At 53.6% G+C, this 21834-nt stretch overlaps 1 protein-coding gene across 3 annotated transcripts in view; it reads left to right on the top strand.

Annotated features, from left to right (window-relative positions):
- The window catches only part of BCAP31 (B cell receptor associated protein 31), a 28581-nt gene extending 7625 nt beyond the window's left edge, over nucleotides 1–20956 (top strand). For all 3 annotated transcript variants that reach the window (XM_005594916.3, XM_045383733.2, XM_074029617.1), the window contains exons 4-8: nucleotides 2260–2407; nucleotides 17368–17503; nucleotides 18403–18526; nucleotides 19346–19446; nucleotides 20476–20956. In XM_005594916.3, the coding sequence (XP_005594973.2) occupies nucleotides 2260–2407; nucleotides 17368–17503; nucleotides 18403–18526; nucleotides 19346–19446; nucleotides 20476–20514 (548 nt within the window). In that variant the 3' untranslated portion in view covers nucleotides 20515–20956. The remainder of the gene's footprint in view (nucleotides 1–2259; nucleotides 2408–17367; nucleotides 17504–18402; nucleotides 18527–19345; nucleotides 19447–20475) is intronic.
- The last annotated feature ends 878 nt before the right edge of the window (nucleotides 20957–21834 follow it).

The following is a 21834-nucleotide window of genomic DNA, read 5'->3' as shown; positions in this document are numbered from 1 at the left end:
TTCATTCTTTATAAGCATCCTTGAATCATTGCAAATTTATGCAAATACTTCTGTGGGATAAATTCAGAGGTGGATTGTTGAACCCAAGGGTATGAACATTTTGCATTTTATACAGGTGTGCTGTCTTTACCCCTGCTAACAGCGTTTGAGAGTACTTGCTTCATGGTACTGAGGGATGGGCAGATTTTTATAATGCAAGATCAACATAAAAACCAAGCAACCTAAAACCAGAAATTAAGAACCCCATGAGACCGGTGCCCTGACTCACACCTGTAATCCCCACACTTCGTGAGGCCAGGCAGTTGCTTGAGCTCAGGAGTTTGAAACCAGCCTGGGCAACTTGGCGAAACCCTGTCTCTACCAAAAATAGAAAAAGAAAAGATTAACTAAGTGTGGTAGCACACACTTGTGGTCCCAGCTACTGGGGAGGCTGAGAGGTGGAGGTTGCAGTGAGCCGGGATCATGCCATTGCACTCCAGCCTGGGTGACAGAGTGATACCCTGTAACCCACCCTAAAAAAACCTTGATACCCATACAGTGCCTCTCTCATATGGGAGTTATTAAGAGCATTCTTTAGGTAGATCTTAGTGTATTGACTTAAAACGATGTCTCAGGATGCATGGGGAAAAGCAGTAGGTTTGGTGTGGCTCAATTTCTACATTAGAGACAAATGCAAATATGTTTTTAACTGGAGCTCTATGTGTAACAGCGGCTCTTTCAGGAGCAGAGGCTGCTCACTGACTCAGCAATTATTTCAGTGCCCACTCTGCACCCAAAACTATCCCAGGCCCTGGGGATATAGTATAAAAGATTTCTGCTCTTATGAAGTTTGTAGTCTAGTTTGGGAGAGATGGACCCCAAAAATGTGTTTAAGATAATTTCAGAGATGGGTGTCTATTACGAAGCAGGTAACATAGGGTAATGTGACTAAAAATGACTTTAGATGAGGTGGCCACATTTTTATTGTGTATATTGCTGGAGGTGATTATGTTATGGGATCCTTTCCCCTTCTACATTTTGGGTGTGTTTGAACTTTCCATGAGTGTGAATTCCTTTTGTAACCAGAATAAAACATTATAAATAATAAAACCTGTTGTAAAGCTTTGAAATGAAACCCTTGACCGCTAGCTGGCATCCTGCAGGTCTTGACTCCTGTTTGTTTGTTTGTTTGTTTGCTTGTTTTGTTTTGTTTTTTTTGAGACAGAGTCTCGCTCTGTCGCCCAGGCTGGAATGCAATGGTGTGATCATAACTCATGGCAGCCTTGACCTCTTGGGCTTAAGCGATCTTCCTGTCTTAGCCTCCTGAGTAGTTGGGACTGCAGGTGTGCACCACCATGCCCAGCTATTTAAAAAAAAATTTTTTTTTGTAGAGACATGGTCTCCCTGTGTTGCCCAGGCTGGTCTTGAACTCTTGGCCTCAAGCAGTCTTCCTGCCTTGGCCTCCCAAAGTGTTAGGATTATAGGTGTGAACCACCACATCTGGCCTGGGTCTTGACTCTTAAGCACCTTAGATCCCCTGAGCAGGCATTTCCATCACCAGGTTCAACCTGGCTTATCATGGCAGGGAGGTACCTCTGGGCCGACTTGAGATGAGCAGAACAAGACGTGGTTGGGAGCACCATGGGAAAAGGAAGCCACCCCCATTTCCAGAAACTCTTTAGGCTTGGTTCGCATCTTGAACTGCAGAGCAAGCTTGGGGGCCTGTGTAGAATGGGGCCAGGGGTTGAAAAGCTGGAGGAAGGAGTGGGTCTGAGGATGGGAGCTTCCTTTTTTTTTTTGAGATGGAGTTTCGCTGTTGTCCCCCGGGCTGGAATGCAATGGCGTGATCTCGGCTCACTGCAACCTCTGCCTCCTGGGTTCAAATGATTCTTTTGCCTCAGCCTCCCGAGTAGCTGGGATTACAGGCGCCCACCACCATGCTGGGCTATTTTTTTTTTTTTTTTTTTGTATTTTTAGTAGAGATGGGGTTTTGCCATGTTGGCCAGGCTTGTCTCGGACTCCTGACCTCAGGTGATCTGCCTGCCTCTGCCTCCCAAAGTGTTGAGATTATAGGTGTGAGCCACTGCGCCTGGCCTGAGGGTGGGAGCTTCTGACAAACAGCATCCCATGAGGGGTGTGTGTGCGTAGAAGTGGGAAGAACTGGGGAGGCCGATTTGAGGGAAGTGAATCTGACCTGTTTCATGCCGCCTGTCTGCCTGGTATGGCCTTATCTTGCCCTAGCGTCCGCTAAATGCCTGTCTCCTCTCTGCTCCACCACAGATGCCGTGCGCGAAATTCGGAAGTATGATGATGTGACCGAAAAGGTGAACCTCCAGAACAATCCTGGGGCCATGGAACACTTCCACATGAAGCTTTTCCGTGCCCAGAGGAATCTCTACATTGCTGGGTTTTCCTTGCTGCTGTCCTTGTGAGTGGGGTTTGAGGGGGCAGGTGCTGTGAAAGGAGCCATGGGCTAGCCAGGGACACGGAGCTCAGTGGGCTCAGTCTCCCCCTGTGACTTTGATTCCTCCTAAGCCTGTGGCCTGGACCCCAAAGCCCTGTCTGTGTTAGGGAAGCCACATAGTTTTCTCCTGACCTCCAGAGGCTGCGTGGAGGATAGGAGAAGGCTGCTCGAAATATCAGAAGACCCTCACACACCACATACTCTGAGGCAAACAGATTACTGTCTCATACTCTGTTTGCATGGAGAGTGAGGTGTAACGGGTAAGGCCTTGCCCTCCTCTGGGAGAGGACCTTCAGAGTCCAACTCACAAGGGAGCAATTGAATGGGGGGCTCTTTGTGTTTGGGGTGCTGACCTAGGGACAGCAGGTAGAAGTGACACGAAGAGGCTAGGCCTCTCCTCACCTCACCTCAGGGCCTTCCCCACATGAAACTCATGAGGGCATGTTACGTTCCATGGCAGCCAGAGTATTTCTGGTGATGTTTTTGGTAAAACTAAGTGCCTTGATCAGGGCCAAGGGTAACTAGTTGGGCAAAACTAGACAACTACGAAGTGCCTATTTGAGCCTGGGGCCCTGTTTGCTGCCTCCTGCTTCACGCAGCCGTTCTGATCAGCAGGGCCTGGCTGAGAGGTGGATGGGAGCTCAGACCAAGGGTGTATGAAGGCATTGGAAAGGTGCTTGCTTGGAGGGTGGAGCTCTCATGACTTAATCACTTCTCAAAAGGCCCCACCTCTTAATGCTAATCACTTCTCAAAAGGCCCCACCTCTTAATGCTACCGCAGTGGGGATTAAATTCCAACACATGAAGTTTGAAGGGCACTCAGACAATAGCACCAAGTGATTCTCAGGCTCACAGACAGTTATTCCCCACTTGGTTTTGTGCTGCGAGACTCAAGAATCTCCATGCCTAAGAGATTCTTGCTCTCTAGTCACCTGGTGTGTCGTGCTTTACCAGGCACTAGACTTGTCTTAAAGTCTGTCGTTTAGATGATTTTGTATTCTCTGCGACCAAGTTGGAAAGAGGGGTGGAGGTAGAAAAGGCAAACACATTTTTTCAAGATGATGGGTTTGATCACAGATTTGATCAACAAGCTTGTTATCTTCAAACTTAGGAAAGTCAGGAAATGAGAAGGCTGGGAGGAATGAGACACATACCCTAGATTTTTCAGGAAGTTCCAAACAAATATTATCTTGTGGTCTGAGGCTGAAAGGGAAGCAGCTCTGGAAGACTGAGTCTCAAAACCAGAATTCTGAGTATGATAGTCAGCAAAATGAGGAAAAAAGACCACAGTGAGGAGGGAAAGAGAGGAAACTAGGCCATCTACCAGAAAAGCATCTAGAGCTTTAAGAATAGTATGGGGGAGGGGGTGGGCTGGGCATGGTAACTTACGCCTGTAATCCCAGCACTTTGGGAGGCTGAGGCAGGCAGATCACCTGAGGCCAGGAGTTTGAGACCAGCCTGGCCAACATGGTGACACTCTGTCTCTACTAAAAATACAAAAAAAAAAAAATTAGCCAGGCTTGGTGGTAGGTGCCTGTAATCCCAGCTACTCTGGAGGCTGAGGCAGGAGAATTGCTTGAATCCGGGAGGCAGAGGTTGCAGTGAGCCGATATCGCACCACTGTACTCCAGCCTGGGCAACAGAGCGAGACTCTGCCTCAAAAAAAAGGAATAGTATTGGGAAGGTAAAAACCTGCCGGGAGCTCTGAATCATGAAAGATATGGAGAAGTGGGGAGAAGGCAGTCCCTTTTATATGTCTGTGTAAGGAAGGAGATGGAGGGTAGGTGATCAAGGGCAAAGGAAACACTGGGATGAGAAAATGGAAATTACAGGTGGGCAAGAGTAGCATCCCTAAATGATGTACTTTGCACTTAGACTTGATGAGATTATGTCCAGAAGCTGTTGAGATCATCTGCAGATGAAATTGCCACCGATGCTTGAGGATTTGCAGAGTGGGAGAGATACTGGCAGACTGCAGCCTGGCAAACATCCCAATTTCCAAAGGGAGAAGGTAGATGAGGAATTGACCTGGGGAGGGTTGACTTTAATCTCCAACCATGCTCTAGAAAGAATAGCTTATATGCTTTCGGAAAAGAAGAGTGGGATCATTGGTGACTGCTGTGAATTCCTGGAGAAGTTCTGTCAGCCTTCTATAGATGGAGTGTAGATGGATTTTTAGCATGACGCTTGCCAGTCTGAGTCTGTTCTTAAGGACCAGATGCCAAAGTGTGGGGAAGGTGCCGGCAGAACAGTGTAGTTAGGTGTGGTCCTGACCTACATGAGTGGCTGCCTTGTGGATTGGCTCCATCAACACATCCACGTAGAAGCCTTAGGGGGCTCACTCTTTTTTTGAGACGGAGTCTCACTCTGTTGCCCAGGCTGGAGTGCAGTGACTCCATCTTGGCTCACTGCAAGCTCCACCTCCCGGGTTCATGTCATTCTCCTGCCTCAGCCCCCCAAGTAGCTGGGACTACAGGCACCCGCCACCACGCCCGGCTAATTTTTTGTATTTTTAGTAGAGATGGGGTTTCACCGTGTTAGCCAAGATGGTCTTGATCTCCTGACCTCGTGATCTGCCTGCCTCGGCCTCTCAGAGTGCTGGGATTACAGGTGTGAGCCACCGCGCCTGGCCAGGGGGCTCACTCTTTACATCTGGCTTGCTCAGTATTTATCTGCACGAGGATGTTTGTCATGGTGAGCAGAAGTAGGGAGAAATGGATGCTAGGAGGAATAGCAAGAAGGTTAGTGACCATTCAGCATCCTCAGCTATCTAGATGGGCTTCCTGATCAGAACAACTTTAATGAGACTTGAGTTTTCAATGGGGAGGCATTATTATAGGCATGCATGTAGGTTCATAAAGGGCAGGGAGGACTGGGCTACCCAGGAGCTCAAAGACTTGGGGGTTGGAGCTTACTGCAACTCAGTTTGAGTTAGTGGCAGAGCTACTGCGAAAGTTAATGAGCTGTTAGCACCCTTGAGTGAAGGCTGGAGCTACTAGGAGGGAGGTGCTGGCCCTGTCAGGCTTGCTGCCATTTCTGTGATATCTGGGGGGCTGCATTCAAGGGCCAACTTTTTGAGAACAGATTGCTGCCTCAGAAGCTGTTATAGTGGTAGCAGGTATGCCAGTGCTGGTTCCCCACAGACTGGTTTTTAGTAATAAGTCCTTTGCTCTCCTGATTCCATTCTGCTTTCATGATCTTGTTTCTAGGACGACTCCAGGTTGGGCACTACGGGTATTGTCTGACCATGCCAGAGGACAGTGGAATGGTCACCTCCCTCCTGTGGCTTTGGGATAGCTAGGCTACTAGACGAATGTGTTACGCTCAGTGTAGTCCTCTCCGTGTGCCTTAGTGTGAAGTTAGGATGTTCCAGGTTAATTTCTACAGTTGACATTTTAAAAAGTTGACATATAGTAAAATTAACTTTCTGGCATACAGTTGTGAGTGTTTTGACATGCAGAGCATCAGTTAATAACCACCACAATCAGGATGCAGAACAGCTTGTACTTTCCTTTCTACCATGAATGCGTGGCTTCTGGTAAAGGCAGTTCTCATGAGACCCTCCAGTATACTCCCAAAGTGACGCCTGGAGGCTAGAATGCAGAGTTCACTTTGGCCTGCTGTTGCAATCTGCTCTCACAGTCCTGATCTGCTCTCTGGTGTCTATAGCCTATCTCACTTTTCTGTTACTATTCCCTTTGACACGCATGTGAGGCCTCACCTAATTCACTGTTGAACAAGTCTGACAAGCGAGTGGCTCTACTACTTTCTCAACCAGATGGTTCAAGCAGCCACACACATCTTGCCCACATCTTGGCTCACCAGTTGCCCATAAGTGATCTAGTTAATCATTTCTGGAATTTTGGCAGAAATATATATTCCTTGCTAGTCTAAGAGTTAAATCTAAGATGTTGGCTGTGACCCTAGAGGAACTTGGCTTTCTGTGTGATGCTCTCGTCCAGCCTTACGGCCACGCAGCCCATTTGCAGCTTGCAGAAAACACTTAAAAAACAAAGCAGGCTGGGCGCGGTGGCTCACGCCTGTGATTCCAGCACTTTGGGAGGCTGAGGTGGGCAGATCACCTGAGCTCAGGAGTTTGAGACCAGCCTGGCCAACGTGGTAAAGCCGCGTCTCTACTAAAAATACAAAAATTAGCCGGGTGTGGTGGTGGGCGCCTGTAATCCCAGGTACTCTGGAGGCTGAGGTAGGAGAATCACTTGAACCCGGGAGGTGGAGGTTGCAGTGAGCCAAGATGGCACCATCGTACTCCAGCCTGGGTGACAAGAACTAAACTTCCCATCTCAAACAAAACAAAACAAACAAAGCTGTCCTCTTCATATTTCCGTTACGAAAGTTATACCTGCTCATTGTAAAACAAACCCCCCCGCCCCCCCAAAAAAATAACTTTACATAATAGAGAAGTGTCAGGTGAGCTCCCCTGTGGCCCCATCCCCAGAGATAGTGGCTGGTAATGGTTGGTGTATTTCTGAACTGTTCAGTAAATTTTTCCATGTTTGGATAACTTTCTCCTTACAAGTGCCAGGGCTGCTTTTGCACTGTTTTGACTAGCCCTTACCACCCAACAGCGCATCTTAGCAATTGGTCCACATTCTTCACATAGACCTCCCTCATCCTCAGCCATTGTGCAGTGTTCTGTTGTTGGAAGGGATTGTTGGGGTTTAACCAGTTCCCTACTCAGAGATGTGTGACCTGGTTTGAAATCTTTTTTTTCTATTTTACTCCAGCCTTTTTGTGCCATCTATCTATTTATTTATTTATTTATTTATTTATTTATTTTGTGATGGGGTCTCATTGTGACACTTAGGCTGGAGTGAGGTGACTTATTGCAGCCTCACCCTCCTCAGCCTCCCGAGTTGCTGGGACTACAGGCGTGCACCACCAACCCTGGCTAACTTTTTTTTTTGGTAGAGGTGAGGTCTTGCCATGTTGCCCAGGCTGGCCTTGAACATCTGGGCTCAAGCGATTTGCCCACCTTGACCTCCCAAAGTACTAGGATTACCAGTGTGAGCCACCACGCCCAGCTGCAATTTTTATTACTAAACAACCAGTGTCCCACATCCATGGTTTCTCATCTGCGCTTTCTGCACACTGTGTTCCTTTTCTCCTTTTTCCCATCTTAATCATTGGAACTGGGGTAACTGACATCTGCTCTGCTGCACCTTGATACTCTAAGTGTGGCCCAGAGCCCAGCAACCTTGGCAGGACCTGGGCTTCTCAGGCCTGCCGATGAGAAGACGGGTTCTTTTTTTGTTGTTGTTTGTTTGTTTTTTGAGACGGAGTCTCGCTCTGTTGCCCAGGCTGGAGTGCAGTGGTGCAATCTCGGCTTCTCCACCTCCCAGGTTCAGGCAATTCTTCTGCCTCAGCCTCCTGAGTAGCTGGGATTGCAGCACATGCCACCATGCCCGGCTAATTTTTGCATTTTTAGTAGAGACGGGGTTTCATCATATTGGTCAGACTGGTTTTGAACTCCTGACCTCAGGTGATCCACCCGCCTCAGCCTCCCAAAGTGCTGGGATTGCAGGCGTGAGCCAGCGCACCCAGCCTCCACATGCTTTTTAAAAAACATTTCCGTGTTTAAAAAAAGTTAACCACGGGGCTTTAAAGCACCACATGCTTTAAATGCCCCTTGGTGACTTGAATGTTCTACTCAGTTTATCATGAATGCTTTTCTGGGACAACTGACCTGTTTCCAGCATTTTTTTTTTTTGAGACAGGATCTTGCTCTGTCACCCAGGCTGGAGTGCATTGGTGTGATCATGGCTCACCGCAGCCCTGCCCTTTTGCTTCAGCCTCCCGAGTAGCTGAGGCTACAGGCATGTGCCACCACGTCCTGCTAATGTTTTAGAGACAGAGTCTTGCTCTGTTGCCCAAGCTGATCTCAAACTACTGGGCTCAAGCGATCCTCCCACCTCATCCTCCCAAAGTGCTAGGATTACAGGCAGGAGCCACCATGCCTGGCCTCTCCAGCGTTTTTGAGTGTTCTTGAGTGTCTACCCAATTCCTCTTTGGTGGACGTTGAGCCCGCAGCTCTGTTTCTGACGTCATAAACAGTGGCCTCAGCTAGTCAGCTTTCTTTCGGCCTCCTGATCCTCTTTGGAGCATCTGTACCAGTCCTATTATCTGTCTCTCTCTTTTTTGTTGTTGTTGATTTTTTTTTTCTTTTCTTTTTTTTTTCTTTGAGACAGAGTCTCACTCTGTCGCCGAGGCCGGAGTGCATTGGCACAATCTCGGCTTACTGCAACCTCTGCCTCCTGGGTTCAAGCAGTTCTCGTGCCTCAGCCTCCCGAGTAGCTGGGACTACAGGCACATGCCGCCACACCTGGCTAATTTTTGTATTTTTAGTAGAGACAGGGTTTCGCCATGTTGGCCAGGCTGGTCTCCGACTCCTGGCCTCATGTGATCCGTCCACCTCGGCCTCCCAAAGCACTGGGAGTACAGGTGCGAGCCACCGTGCCCACCCCTCTTTCTTTCCACGTTTTTTTTTTTTTTTTTTTTTTTTTTTTTGAGACGGAGTCTCGCTCTGTCGCCCAGGCTGGAGTGCAGTGGCCGGATCTCAGCTCACTGCAAGCTCCGCCTCCCGGGTTCGGGCCATTCTCCTGTCTCAGCCTCCTGAGTAGCTGGGACTACAGGCGCCCGCCACGTCGCCCGGCTAGTTTTTTGTATTTTTTTAGTAGAGACGGGGTTTCACCGTGTTAGCCAGGATGGTCTCGATCTCCTGACCTAGTGATCCGCCCGTCTCGGCCTCCCAAAGTGCTGGGATTACAGGCTTGAGCCACCGCGCCCGGCCTCCATGTTCTTTATGTCCCACTGAGAGGCTCAGTTCTTGAACGTGAGCAGGTATTCATGACCCGAGCAGGTTAGACGGTTAGGAGTAAAGGGTTCCAGACTTTGTATGCAACTTTCCTGAGTGGTAGAGAGCCTGCCTAGTGGGTATTCCAGTACTGCTGGGATGTGGTCACCTGTGTGGATTAATATTTTGCGAGGGTGTATGGGATGGAGTGGAGCAGGAGAGCCTGAGGTGGGGAGACCAAGTTGGAGGTTGTCAATGAGACTTGCTGGGAACCTGAACTGAGGCAGTGATAGCAGGAGTAGGGTGGAGGGGACAGACCTGAGGGGCCCAGGTGGAGTTGAATCAGCAGGCTTTTCCAGTCTCTGGGAGTCTGAGATGATATTGGTTCTGCTCTGGACTTGCAGAATGCGAGGACCCAGCCCCCTGCTGGAAAGGGAGCTCTGGCTGCCCATGGGGTAACACTACCATGCTAGGCATGAGGGCTGGTTGCAGAGTGGGACCTCTGGCCAGACCTGGGGACAGCAAGGAAAGGAGGGGACAGGGAAAGCAGGATTGAGCAGGGGAGGCCTGGCAGATGAGCAGGATAGGGTGCTTCCGGGCAGTCGAGCTTGCGTTGCTGGCTTTGCAGAGATGTTGAGGCCAGGGCAAAGGGAATGTGCTGGCAGGATGGACTCCAACCTCTAGCAGAGCAATAGAAGATCGGGGATCAGAAGGAAGAGGGAAGCAAGATCAAGAAGGAGGATGTGAGCAGGTTAGTGGCCAAGGAGGGGAGCACATTCCGGAGAAAGCCTTGTGCTTGGCACTAGTTTTCAGCGGGACTGGGCTCAGGACATACAGGAGGTTAGCCTGAGAACCCCCGAGTAGCCCTTGTAATTGGGAAAGGGGGCCTGGCCTGAAAGGAAACATCACACCTAGAAGCAAGCCTGTACTCCTCGCCCCCCATAGTCTGCTGCTGCTCCCTGGGACAGCAGTGGGAGAGTCCCAGCTTCCTAGCCAAAGCCTTCTGAGCTTTTGTCCTGCCTCTGCCACTACTATCTAAATCCTGTGACTTGACCCAGAAGCCTGGGGCTGCTCTGCCCTTTCTTCTTGTCCCATGTGACTGCCCAACCATCGTGACCATTTCTCAGTGTGCGGCCCAGCAGGCTGAGGCGCTTTCACATTGTCAAGTAGCCAACCTCCAGAAGTCTTCACCCTGCAGAGCTGGACTCCACCCATGAAACAGCCTGTAGATGTCACCTCCTAAGCCTCTCTCTCACAACCCTTGGGACCACTGCTGTGGTGGGGCCACCACCATCCCGTATAGACCAAGCAGGCTCCCTGCCACCTGTCTTCCCCTCTTTGGCCTGTGTACCCTGCTTCCAGTGGCTTGCTATCACATGGATCCTCCAGGACGTGGCTCCCCCACAGTCTCTGCTTCGACCTCCCCCTGCCATGAAGCAGTCATGTGGGCCTCATGGGAGAGCCTCACGTAACACATGCTCTCCCCCGACTTGATTCTCTTAGCATTTTGGGGGCCTCTGTGCGGATCACCCCCTCCAGGTGCCGGCCTAGCCAGCACCTCCTCTTCATGAATCTCCAAGGCTTCCCTGTGGAGCCTGTTCCGAGGGTCCCACACCATGTCCCTGGCTGACCCATAGTGCTGTCCTTGGGTCTTAGGGCAGCCTGCACATCCAGCTCTTGAGGCGTGGCACTTGGCAGGGTTGCCCATCATGGAAAACCTGGGCTCTTGCCCTTTAGACTGTTCAGCTCAGTGCCAAGGGCCTGGCACGTGTGAAGGGCTGCTGAAATCTTTGGTGACTGAATGGGCTGTCCTGGGATGATGGCGACAGCTTTAGATGCGTGTCTGTGTCGAACTTGTCAGGCTTTTTAGATGAGAAGCCCAGCTTTTCAGGTCTTAGGAGCTATGACAGTTTGTGAAGATGGATGCATCGGGGCCACCTCCAGGGGACCACACTGGATGAGCCACTGGTTTCCGCTTGGGGAAGACTCTGGCAGTCGCTCCTGTTTCTTCCTGCCAACCTTGCGCTTCGGGGGCACAGCTAGCTAGAGGCCCTCTTGAGTCTTGGAGTGTGTTGGGGACAGCAGCTCCCTCTGGGCTGGGGTTTGTGTATTCAGAGGACTTGCACTGCCTTCTCTGCCTTATTCAGCTTCGGTGGCGGTCAAGGTTAGGCCCAAAGTGCTGGTTAGCAGCCAGGCGCAGGAAGGCCCCTGTTTGTGTGGGAGCCCCCTGGATTTTTGCTGACCTGAACTTGATCCACACGCATCTTTTGTTTCCTCCTTACCCTCCAGGGTAGAATCCCATCGCTGCCATTAGCCCAGATGGAGCTGCCCGTGCCTCTTTGCTCAGCTCCTTTTTCTTCTTTTTTAGGTTGAGTCATCTAATCACAGACTACCTTTGCCTAAGTTGTCTTACCTCACTCGGTCGCTCTCTGCCCTCCAGCTTACCCCAAACCCCTCAGATAGCTGGTTTTAAAAAAGATACACAGCAAAACCCCAGAAACCCAGCTGGTCCATGTCGCTTGTTCTCAAGAAGAAGGGAGGACAGGCCAGACCCACACCTGCCCCTTCGCCCTGTGCTTGCTGCACTGTCCTCAGGACGGGCGAGCTCCATCTGGGTTGTGGGCTGGAGCTGCCACAAGGCATGTTCTCATTTGAAACGGCCTTCATTTCCCCCAGCTCTAGCCCTCCTCTTCCCGTCTTCTCCAGCATCTGTGTGCTGGGAGGCTACAGGGAAGGCCAAGCAGCTGTACCAAAATGGACTTGGGGCAGCCCTTCGGGGCGGCCTTCTCGGGTCTGCTCTAGGTGACTCTCCTAGTTGTAACCTGTCTTCCTGATTCCAGACTGGTGGGTAAGAGTCGCTCAGGACACTGGAAGCCCTGGTGTTAGTCATTCTCCTTCACTGAAGCCTTCCTGAGGCGTCGCCTGACTTGGTTCCTTGCCTGGGCGCTGCCTCATTTTTTCTTCCACAGCTGGGGCGTGTTCACCCAGTCTATTGGCCACCTGCGATAGGCCTGGAAAGTCAGCAGGTGGCGCTGGGACACAGGCTTTCTGCTGGCTGGGGGCAGAGGAGTGAGTTTGTGTGAACACTATGTATGCAGGGGCTGGGGGTTGAATGACTTGACTCACCTGAAACCCATCGGCAGGGTGGGCCCAGGGGGTGGCGGGGGGAGCCATAGCATGGAATCTTTTGGTCGGGATTTGCTCTTTCCCCATTTCCTTTTTTTTTTTTTTTTTTTTTTTTGAGATGGAGTCTCGCTCTGTCGCCCAGGCTGGAGTGCAGTGGCGGGATCTCCCCTCACTGCAAGCTCCGTCTCCTGGGTTCACGCCATTCTCCTGCCTCAGCCTCCCGAGTAGCTGGGACTACAGGCGCCCGCCACCTCGCCCGCCTAGCTTTTTGTATTTTTTTTTTTTTTTTTTTTTTTTTGAGACAGAGTCTTGCTCTGTCGCCCAGGCTGGGGTGCAGTGGCCGGATCTCAGCTCACAGCAAGCTCCGCCTCCCAGGTTCACGCCATTCTCCTGCCTCAGCCTCCCGAGTAGCTGGGACTACAGGCGCCCGCCACCTCGCCCGGCTAGTTTTTTGTATTTTTTATTAGAGATGGGGTTTCACCGTGTTAGCCAGGATGGTCTCGATCTCCTGACCTCGTGATCCGCCCTTCTCGGCCTCCCAAAGTGCTGGGATTACAGGCTTGAGCCACCGCGCCCGGCCATGCTTTTTGTATTTTTTTAGTAGAGACGGAGTTTCACTGTGTTAGCCAGGATGGTCTCGATCTCCTGACCTCATGATCCGCCCATCTCGGCCTCCCAAAGTGCTGGGATTACAGGCGTGAGCCACCGCGCCCGGCCTCCCCATTTCCTATTAAGTCCATGTCCTCTTCCCCTTGCTCATGGGGGAAGACAGGGCTGCCGAAAAGGACTTATGAGTCATGGCTCTCCCTACTTGATATGGTTGGCCCTGTTTCTCTAGAGTCTGTGGAGAGGTTCTGTTTCTCCTGCCTTCTCTGGTTTACTCAACCTTTTATAAAAGCACGATAGCCCTGCTTAGTGTCCAAGAACATTCTATCAAGAAAGCCCAGTTACATTGAGGCATTTGGAGCTGCCATGTGTCTGCCAAGGCCACATCTGGATTCTGTTAAGTTTCGTTCACTGGCCTTTTCTTGGACCCTGGGCCATTCTGTTGGTGACCACCCTATATCTGTAGGAGATGCCTTTGGCTCTTAGGTTCTTGCCTGTTTTCTGGAAATGAATAGCTAAGAACAGTGATTCTCCCAAGTAAGACTACTTGGGAGATCCAGTAGAGGCAGAAGGTAAAGGCCATGTTCCGTGCCCTCTCCTGGGCGCCTGGGAAGCTACAAGGGAACAGACAGAAGCACACGTTAATGTTCCTGAGTGACCCAGTGTGAGGGAGCAGGAAAATGTTCTAGAAGGTTGGCTCCTAGGCTGAAAAATGCCAGTGATCAGAGGGGACCTGGTCTGCATTGCTGGGGCCCTGGGTGGGGGCTAAGGGTGCGAGGACGCAGAGGCTGGAGCTCTGGGTTACGCCTTCAGCTCGCGGCAGTGAATGGTTTTTCCCCCTGCAGCCATGAGCCTGGCTTGCTCATCAGCACGGGTCGGAGACAGCTCCTTCCCACTGTCTTCTGTCTCTTCGGTTGCTAGACTGAGCAGCTCTGTGTCTGCCTCTGCTCCTCTTGGTGCCAGGCTCCCAGGTGAACGCAGGTGCAGTCTAGGCCCAGGGAGATTCTGTCCAGCCTGACGTGCAGCCTCAAACCTGTCCCCTCACCTGTCAGGGAGCACTTCCTCTTCTGGGAGTGAGATCGGGTCATCTGGAAGCCCAGCCTTTTTTTAGCTATACTTGCTGGAGTGGGCGGAAGACCCCTTGTCAGTGTGCCAGGTATGGGAGTGCAGAGATGGAGGCACAGTGCCCAGCCTAAAGACTTTCATAGTCTGGTGGGGCAGCCATATAAACGGATGGCAGCCACGCAGAGAACAGAAAATGAGGTAGTTACATGTGGGTGCCTAGGGGGCTGCTGCAGGAGCCCCCAGAAGGCATCCCTCTGATGGGGTGGGAGATCCGAAAGGGTTTCTTCGGGGAGGTGAGGATCGAGCTGGGTTGAGAGGACATTCCAGCCTGGAGGACTGCCACACAGAGCCAGGCATGTTCCAGGAATGGTGAAGGGTTAGGTGTTACTAGAGCAAGGGGACCACGTGGTTAGTGAGGGAGGAGAGCTCACTGAGGGCCTGCGTGCTGACAGCAGGTGGCTTAAGCAGAGGGCTGACGTGGTTGGATTTGCCTTGTTCTGGGAGGTGGATGGGAAAGCCGTATGGCGGCAGATAGGGAAGAGGCGCCGGCAGTGGGGATGATGGCGGGCGTGTTTGCAGTTGACATGGAAAGTACTGGGTTGTGGCTCGGGCTAAGGGGCCAAGAGGGCCAAGTCTAAGGCGGTTTGCCTGTCCACCACTACAGCAGGGGCTACATGAGGTGGTCAGGTCAGGCAGGGCAAGGGAAGGCCTGTTTTGGACAAGCTGAGTCTGGAATGTCTCTGGGGACATCCAGGAGCCAACGTTTAGCAGGAGGTTAGGTGTGAGTCTGGGCTGCAGAGAAAACCCTTTCAGGGATAAGAGTGGCTGGGAGGAAGGGTGTCAGCTGAAGAGAGCAGACTCCAGAGGGAGCAGAATAACCGTGGGAGGAGGGTGTTGCGAGGGAACCTCGGAGGGTAACTTAGCAGCAGAGCAAGGAGTTCAGGGTGGCCTCTGGACTGGCGGTTAGGAGGCCACTGGTGGCCCTGCTGCTGGCTTGGAAGGGCAGGCCTTGGCCAGCCTAGGTTGAGGAATATATGTGAAGGAAAAGACCAGGAACTTGGTCAGGGTGACTCCAGGAAGGAGGCAGTTGAAGACGAGGTTCCTGGGGGGAGAATGATCCTGGGTCGTTCAGCAGGAAGAGAGAGGACCTAGAAGGTGTGAAAAAGAACTGTCGGGCTGGGGGTGCAATGGGAGGAGTATGCCCAGGGTGCTGTGGGGGTGGGGAGCGCCTGTGAGGGTTGGCAAGAGGAAGGGGAACTGGGACCTGGCACAGGGGAGCCCCAGACTGTCTCAAGGCTGGGAACTGAAGGCCCGGGCTGGGGCTGAGCAGGGCCAGGCTTTCGGGCAGACACGGCGTGGATTTTGCGCCGCACATTGTGTGTGCCCTGGCTTATCTTGGAAGCCCTGGTTCTCAATAGCCGGGAAAGGCCTGGGACGGTCCGAAAAGAGCTGGGCCTCTCCTGCACTGCCGCGGAAGCATTCGTGTTAGCTGTCTCCCTGGGTACTGGGGTGATAGCTATGGGCACTCACCAGCAGCCACTTGCCTGGCCTGGTGGCGGGGAGTATAGCCTTCAGTCTTGCTTGGTCCTGTCTCTACCACCAGGTGGCATGACCCCCACCCCTCAATTCCAGCTGGGAGGAGCAGTCCTCTTCCTCTTTCTACATCACTGGGATCTGCTCTGGGGCTGGGCAGCTCTTTGCCAGGGGGCTGGGTCTTAGTCAGACTTGCCTTTCTTTCTAGGTCTCCCCAGTGACTTCTGGCCATGCCGATGTGAGTCAGACACGTTGTTTCTCTCTGGCTCCTAGGGTGCTCAGTAGCTTCCTCTACCTTCAGGCTCCAGCCCAGTTGGAGGCAGGCTGGTGGGCAGCTGGGGGCTGAGGCAGGGAAACCTGAGCCCTAGGCCACGAGGTCCTGGGCCGCTAATTTTAGAAAGCACATGTCACTGGAAACTCTCCTTCTCTGCCAGGAATCAATGGCCTGGCTCTCCTGGTGCTGCCAGGGGCCCCTGGGAGCCTCTCCCCAAACCAGGAACCTCAGGGGCATCTCCTGGCCCGGGTGGGTCCTTTTTGTGCTGAGTACGTCTAGAAAGGGGCTCTGCTGAGGCCCTGGACAGCCATGGCTTGGGCCAGGGAGGTAGCTCACCTTGTCTGCTCTCTACTTTCTCTAGCCCTTCCGGGCTGCCCCTGGCCATGAGCAGAGGCTGTGAAGTGTGAAGGCCTGGCTGGGGCAGGAGGCCACTTCGACTCTTCTGAGTAAGCTGTTGTTGAAGCACCCTGAACTAAGCAGATTTGTTTCTTCCTTCTCCCATGCCCTGTGTGTCCCTTACCTTCTGAAGTGTGTGAGAAAGGTACCCCTGCCTTGTTTTGACTGTTTGAACGAGTCCTTCCCTCTTCTTTTCCTGCCAGCTAACATTTCGGGGCAGGGGTGAACCAAGGGAAATGAAGTGGCCATTCTAACCTCTGCTTGGGGACCAGCATCTGCCTCCAGCTGCCACCTGTTTGCCTGTCTCTCCTGGCTGCTTCAGATAGGCAGCGTGCGCCTGTGTCCTGATTCCTCTACACCCTCCAGCCCAAGAAGACCTCATTCGGGGTGCTGTTACATAACAGATGTGTTCCAGCGCAGCCTGCATGATGGGTTGGGATGGAGGCTGGCCAGAGTAGAGAGTTCTATCTTACCTTGGGACCTGGGAGCTGTTCCTTGTTAGTTTAGAGAGTATAGTGGTTCTGAGCTCAGGTTCCAGAGTCAGGCAGACATAAGTTGGAATTCCAGCCATGTCCATTTCTGGTTTTTGGCCTTGGGTATGTTGATTTACTCTGCTAAACTTCAGTTTCCTCGTCTATAAGCTGGGGCAGTGATAGTAACTTCCTCATCAGGTAGATGTGAGAATGCGGCCCGGCATGTTGGAAGTGCCCGAATTGATTAGCTTCTCTTGTTACCTTACCGAGGCAAGCCCGGCCTCGCAGGGAGGAAGGTGGTGCTGTGGCTTGTCTGGCACGTTTAGGCCCCGATCTGGAAAGTGCTGCGTTCTGGGACCTCATGCTGTAGCAAGGCTCTTCCCAACCCCCCAGGCTCCTGCTTCCAGCCCCTCCCAGAGCTGAGGGTGGCCGTTGGGCACAGCGGAAGAGGACAGCTTCTGAGCCCCACCTTTTCCCACCCGCTGCCAGCACCAGGTTGGCAGCTTCTCGCTCGGCTGCCTTGGCAAGAAGGCAGGCCCAGGCTGGAACCAGGTGTGGGGTGGGAGCAACCAGGAGGTGCTCCTGCCAGCGCTTCATGCTCTTTTTCTCAGTTCTCCCTTCTTTTTGTAAATAATTGCAGCCTGCTTAGACGCCTGGTGACTCTCATCTCGCAGCAGGCCACACTGCTGGCCTCTAATGAAGCCTTTAAAAAGCAGGCAGAGAGTGCTAGTGAGGCGGCCAAGAAGTACATGGAGGAGAATGACCAGCTCAAGAAGGTGAGCCCAGCTTCCTGACCCGCCATGGGGCGCCCTGGTGTTACACCGTGGGAGCCACGTTCTGTAGGGCCTCAGTGGCCACTGCTAGCCAGTCACGCTGGGAAATGTATGAAACTTCCACTGCCTGAAAAACCAGAGTTGGGTGGAGGCACAGAGGGGAAGTCCTCGATGGGGAGGGTATGCCCGCTGGAGGTGTCTGTGTACGAGGGTCCGGGTGAGGAGGAGGGTGTTGCTGCTCTCATTTCCATCCACTGCTTCCAGTCAGACCCTTCCCTGAGAAAAACGGCCCCTCAGTGAGCCAGGCCCTCTGTGTGAACTGAAGGCCCTCAGCTAGGCCCTTGTTCCCTGCAAGATTGCCGCACCCCCTCTGGAACATGGGGTCTGTGGCATCCCTCAGTGCTGGAGAGGAGGTGGGGGCAGAGTGGTTGGCCAGTCCTAGACATCCTGTCAGGAGGCGAGCTGCGAGCCAAGCTTGGAGGGATGTGGATGCAGAAGTGGGATAGAGCTGGCCAGACAGACAGCGGGCTCCTTACGGCAGCGAACGGCACCATGTGGGGAGCAGAAGGCACCATCATCCGTGGAGGGGTTGGTGAGCACCATGGAGCTGGTGAGCCCTGCTGCTCAGGAAGGAGGCACGGCCAGGGGCCAGGGCAGACAAGGCGTGCCTGGCGAGCTGCAGCAGGTGGCCCCGCTGGCGCTTCTCTTTCCCTCGGCTGGCAGCCACGCCCTGGCCTTTGCCTAGGAGCTGGGAGCAAGTGGTGGCTCGGTTCTGCGTTGACATTTCCGAAGGGGCGAGTCGCCAGGGCAGCTTGAGGAACCGCATCTCGGTGGGGAGGATGGGGCTGGAGCCTCTCCCTCCCTCCCTCCTGAGTAACCTTGGCCTTTGGCACTTTTCCCAGGGAGCTGCTGTTGACGGAGGCAAGTTGGATGTCGGGAATGCTGAGGTGAAGTTGGAGGCAGAGAACAGGAGCCTGAAGGCTGACCTGCAGAAGCTAAATGATGAGCTGGCCAGCACTAAGCAAAGTGAGGCTCGACCTTGTGTCCTTACCTGGAGGGAAGTCCAGAGGAGCCTCCTCTGCCTGCTGCTGCCCATTTTGTGCCAAACTATTAGTAACAAGCCTTGCATGCATGCTGGAGGGCTGGCTGAAAACAAACAAATAGCACCCTGTGCCTCCATCCCCAATGCAGTCATGCTTAGCCCTCAGGCCAGTGAGGCTAAGTGGTTTGAATGGGGCTCAGGAGGAACCAGGCTGCAGCTGGTGGGCCTCGATTGCCCCATGCTAGAGCAATGCACACTGGGGTTTTCCTGTCCACAGTGTGGCGTGGTAGCCCCAGCATGCCTGGGGGCTGAGAATGAGGGGAGTGTGTGAGTGGCGTTCAGGAGGGGAGTGGGCGGCTCCCGAGCGGCCTGCCTGTCTTTGGTCTCCCACGCATAGACTAAGTCTGGGGCATTTTTCCCCAACATCACGGGCCTCGCCTGCTGCTGCTGTCTGCAAGACATGGTTGTCATTGGGTGTCGCTTTCAGGCTGGGATCTTGCTCCCTGTTTCCCACTCTCAGCCTCCCTGGAGGTTACCCCTGCAGAGAGCCACTAGAGTTCCCCTCCATGAAAGGGACTGGGGGACATCCTCTGTATTTCTTTTGCTTTATCTAGCTTTTTTGTCAGCCCTTTCCTTCTACTTTGGGGACCTGCAAAAGCAGAGGGGCTTTGAGAAGTAGTCTCCTGTATAACCTCCTTTGAGATGGATTTGGGCCAGTTTCTTATGTCTGTAGCAGTTGTTTTTTTTCCCCCTAATTCTGGTCTTTTCATTTCTGTTTTCTTGGTCATTTACATCATTTCAAGAATTAGAGAAAGCTGAAAACCAGGTTCTGGCCATGCGGAAGCAGTCTGAGGGCCTCACCAAGGAGTACGACCGCCTGCTGGAGGAACACGCAAAGCTGCAGGTCAGCCCTCCCGTGTCACTGTGCCCAGGACAGAACAGCAGGATGAGGCAGCCCCACGGGTGGGGAGGGAACCTTCCAGGGGCCGAGGGGCCGGCTGCCCTATCCCCGACTCCCCCTGGCCACCTCTGCCCTGCTGAGTGGGACCCTTCACCGGACAGGAGAGGGTGGCCTGGCAGCAGATGTAGGCACTTGCCGAGGCGGCCCTCAGGAGTGGCACTGGCTCACTAGGCTCTGAGCCTTCCTACCTTTGTGCTCAGGTTCAGTCCATGGTTTGGGGCCCCGTCAAGAACAGAGAAGCAGGTGAAACTCTAGGACCCACTGGTGGCCTTCTTTCCTAGAGCACTGGGGGGGTGATGTTGGGCAAACATCCCTGGGCAAGTGAGGGCATAAGGTGTCAAAAAGGCACCTCCCCCAGCAGGCACTAGTTGTTGCCATCGCCTGCTGCCCTAGGCCTGATCCGAGTCCTCAGATTAGCTTGGGTGCACCGGGCTGCATCTGGAAGCCCAGGAGGTCTTGACGTTGGGAGTGAATACTCCCAACTTTGGACACCTGGCATCAGTGCTTGGTGGCCCAAGTTTGGGCACCACAGCAGATGGGGAGGAAGGGTCCAGCCTCAGAGGGGGCACCCATGCCCTCTGTATGGGGCAGGCTTGGCGAACGGGACTTGGGCTTCGAGGGCATCTGTCAAAGTTGTGCAGAGTTGGGAAGGGCCTGATCAGGTCTTCAAGGGGACTGGATGCCTTGCTGTTCCCTGCAGCCAGGACTCAGCCCCCAGTGAGGTACTGGCAGTCCTCCCTGGCTGGCGTTAGGTCCAGGGCTTTCCCTATCCTAGAGGGTGGGCCAGGGCTGACGCTCCCACCCTGGCAGGCCTTTGGGTACAGCTGAGGAGGGGGCCCCTTGCTTAATTGAATTCAGCTGTTGTTAGGAGATAGGAGAACTGAGCTGGACCTCTGGGGCATGGGGCTGGAGGTGGCAGGGGAGGAGTGGACCCAACCAACCTACTGCTGTGGGATTTCTGTCCCTTTCCAGGCTGCAGTAGATGGTCCCATGGACAAGAAGGAAGAGTAAGGGCCTCCTTCCTCCCCTGGCTGCAGCTGGCTTCCACCTGGCACGTGCCTGCTGCTTCCTGAGAGCCCAGCCTCTTCCTCCAGTACTTCTGTTTGTGCCCTTCTGCTTCCCCCATTCCCTTCCACAGCTCATAGCTCGTCATCTCGGCCCGTCCACACTCTCCCAGCACATTACAGGGGACCTGATTGCTACACGTTCAGAATGCATTTGCTGTCATCCTGTTTGGCTTGGCCTGGCCAGGCCTGGCGCAGCCCTGGCTTCCACGCCTGAGCGTGGAGGGCACGAGTTAGTTGTAGTCTGGCTTGCGGTGGGGCTGACTTCCTGTTGGGTTGAGCCCTTTTAGTTTTGCCCTCTGGGTGTTTTCTTTGGTCCCGCAGGAGGGTGGGTGGAGCAGGTGGACTGGAGTTTCTCTTGAGGGCAATAAATGTTGTCATGGTGTGTACGTGGTGTGTTGTGTGACTGCGGCTGTGGGGAGGGCTCTGCTTCCTCTCCTGCCCGGAGCCCCCAAGCGGCCACAGCCCTTCAACCTGTTTCCCCCACTGAAGGCCAGGCTCACACCTGTTCTCAAAGGCCCTGCCCTGTCTGCCCTCCTGCTCCCTGGGCCGGGCCAGGCCTCACTTCAGGGCCACCCGCCGAGTGTGTGTCCTGTCTGCCTCCCTGGGTGTGGGCAGCTTGGGAGGCTCAGTAAAGCGGCGGGGCTTCCGGGTAGAGGACTCGCTTGCCTTCTCTGGGTTCCTGTTCGTCACATTTGGGACAGACAGAACGTGGCAGAACGCCACTAGTCACTCCCTGCCCCACCCCCTCCTGAAGGTTTGCAGGATGACCTCTGACTAATGCCAGCTGGGAGAGGAGACTTGTCCTTGGCAGTGACCTGGAGCTGGCCCAGGGCAGAGCTAGGCAGAAAGGGGCTGGGAATGGGCTGGGGCCCCCGGCCCTGAGAACGTATTGGGTGTGTGCCTGCCACCAGAGCGCTGTGCTGGCTCCAGGGTGTCCCTCGCGTGGCTCCCTCAGAGCTGTGTCTTCCAGGCCCACAGCAAGCCAGGCCAGAACCGGGGCTTGCTGCCTGGCGCTGGTGCCCAGGCCTCTGCACTGTGCTGCTCTCTAGTAGCACATGAGGAAGGCAGCCCCTGCCCGTAGCACAGTGCTCCCACCCTGCAGGGCCTCTGCCATGCCTGGTGTCTGCATGAGGACTGGGCGGAAGGGTCAGGGGAACAGGTTAGAGGTGTGTCTCCTAGAACCGGGGGTGGGGGACCCCTGAAGGATGTTGATGCTGGCAGGGTAGCTGATGGCCTGCTGTGCATGCTCACTTCTGCCTGTCCT

Source organism: Macaca fascicularis, chromosome X (genome assembly GCF_037993035.2).
Source record: "Macaca fascicularis isolate 582-1 chromosome X, T2T-MFA8v1.1".
NCBI classification, from domain to species: Eukaryota; Metazoa; Chordata; class Mammalia; order Primates; family Cercopithecidae; genus Macaca; species Macaca fascicularis.
This window is presented reverse-complemented; position numbering and strand designations above follow the sequence as displayed.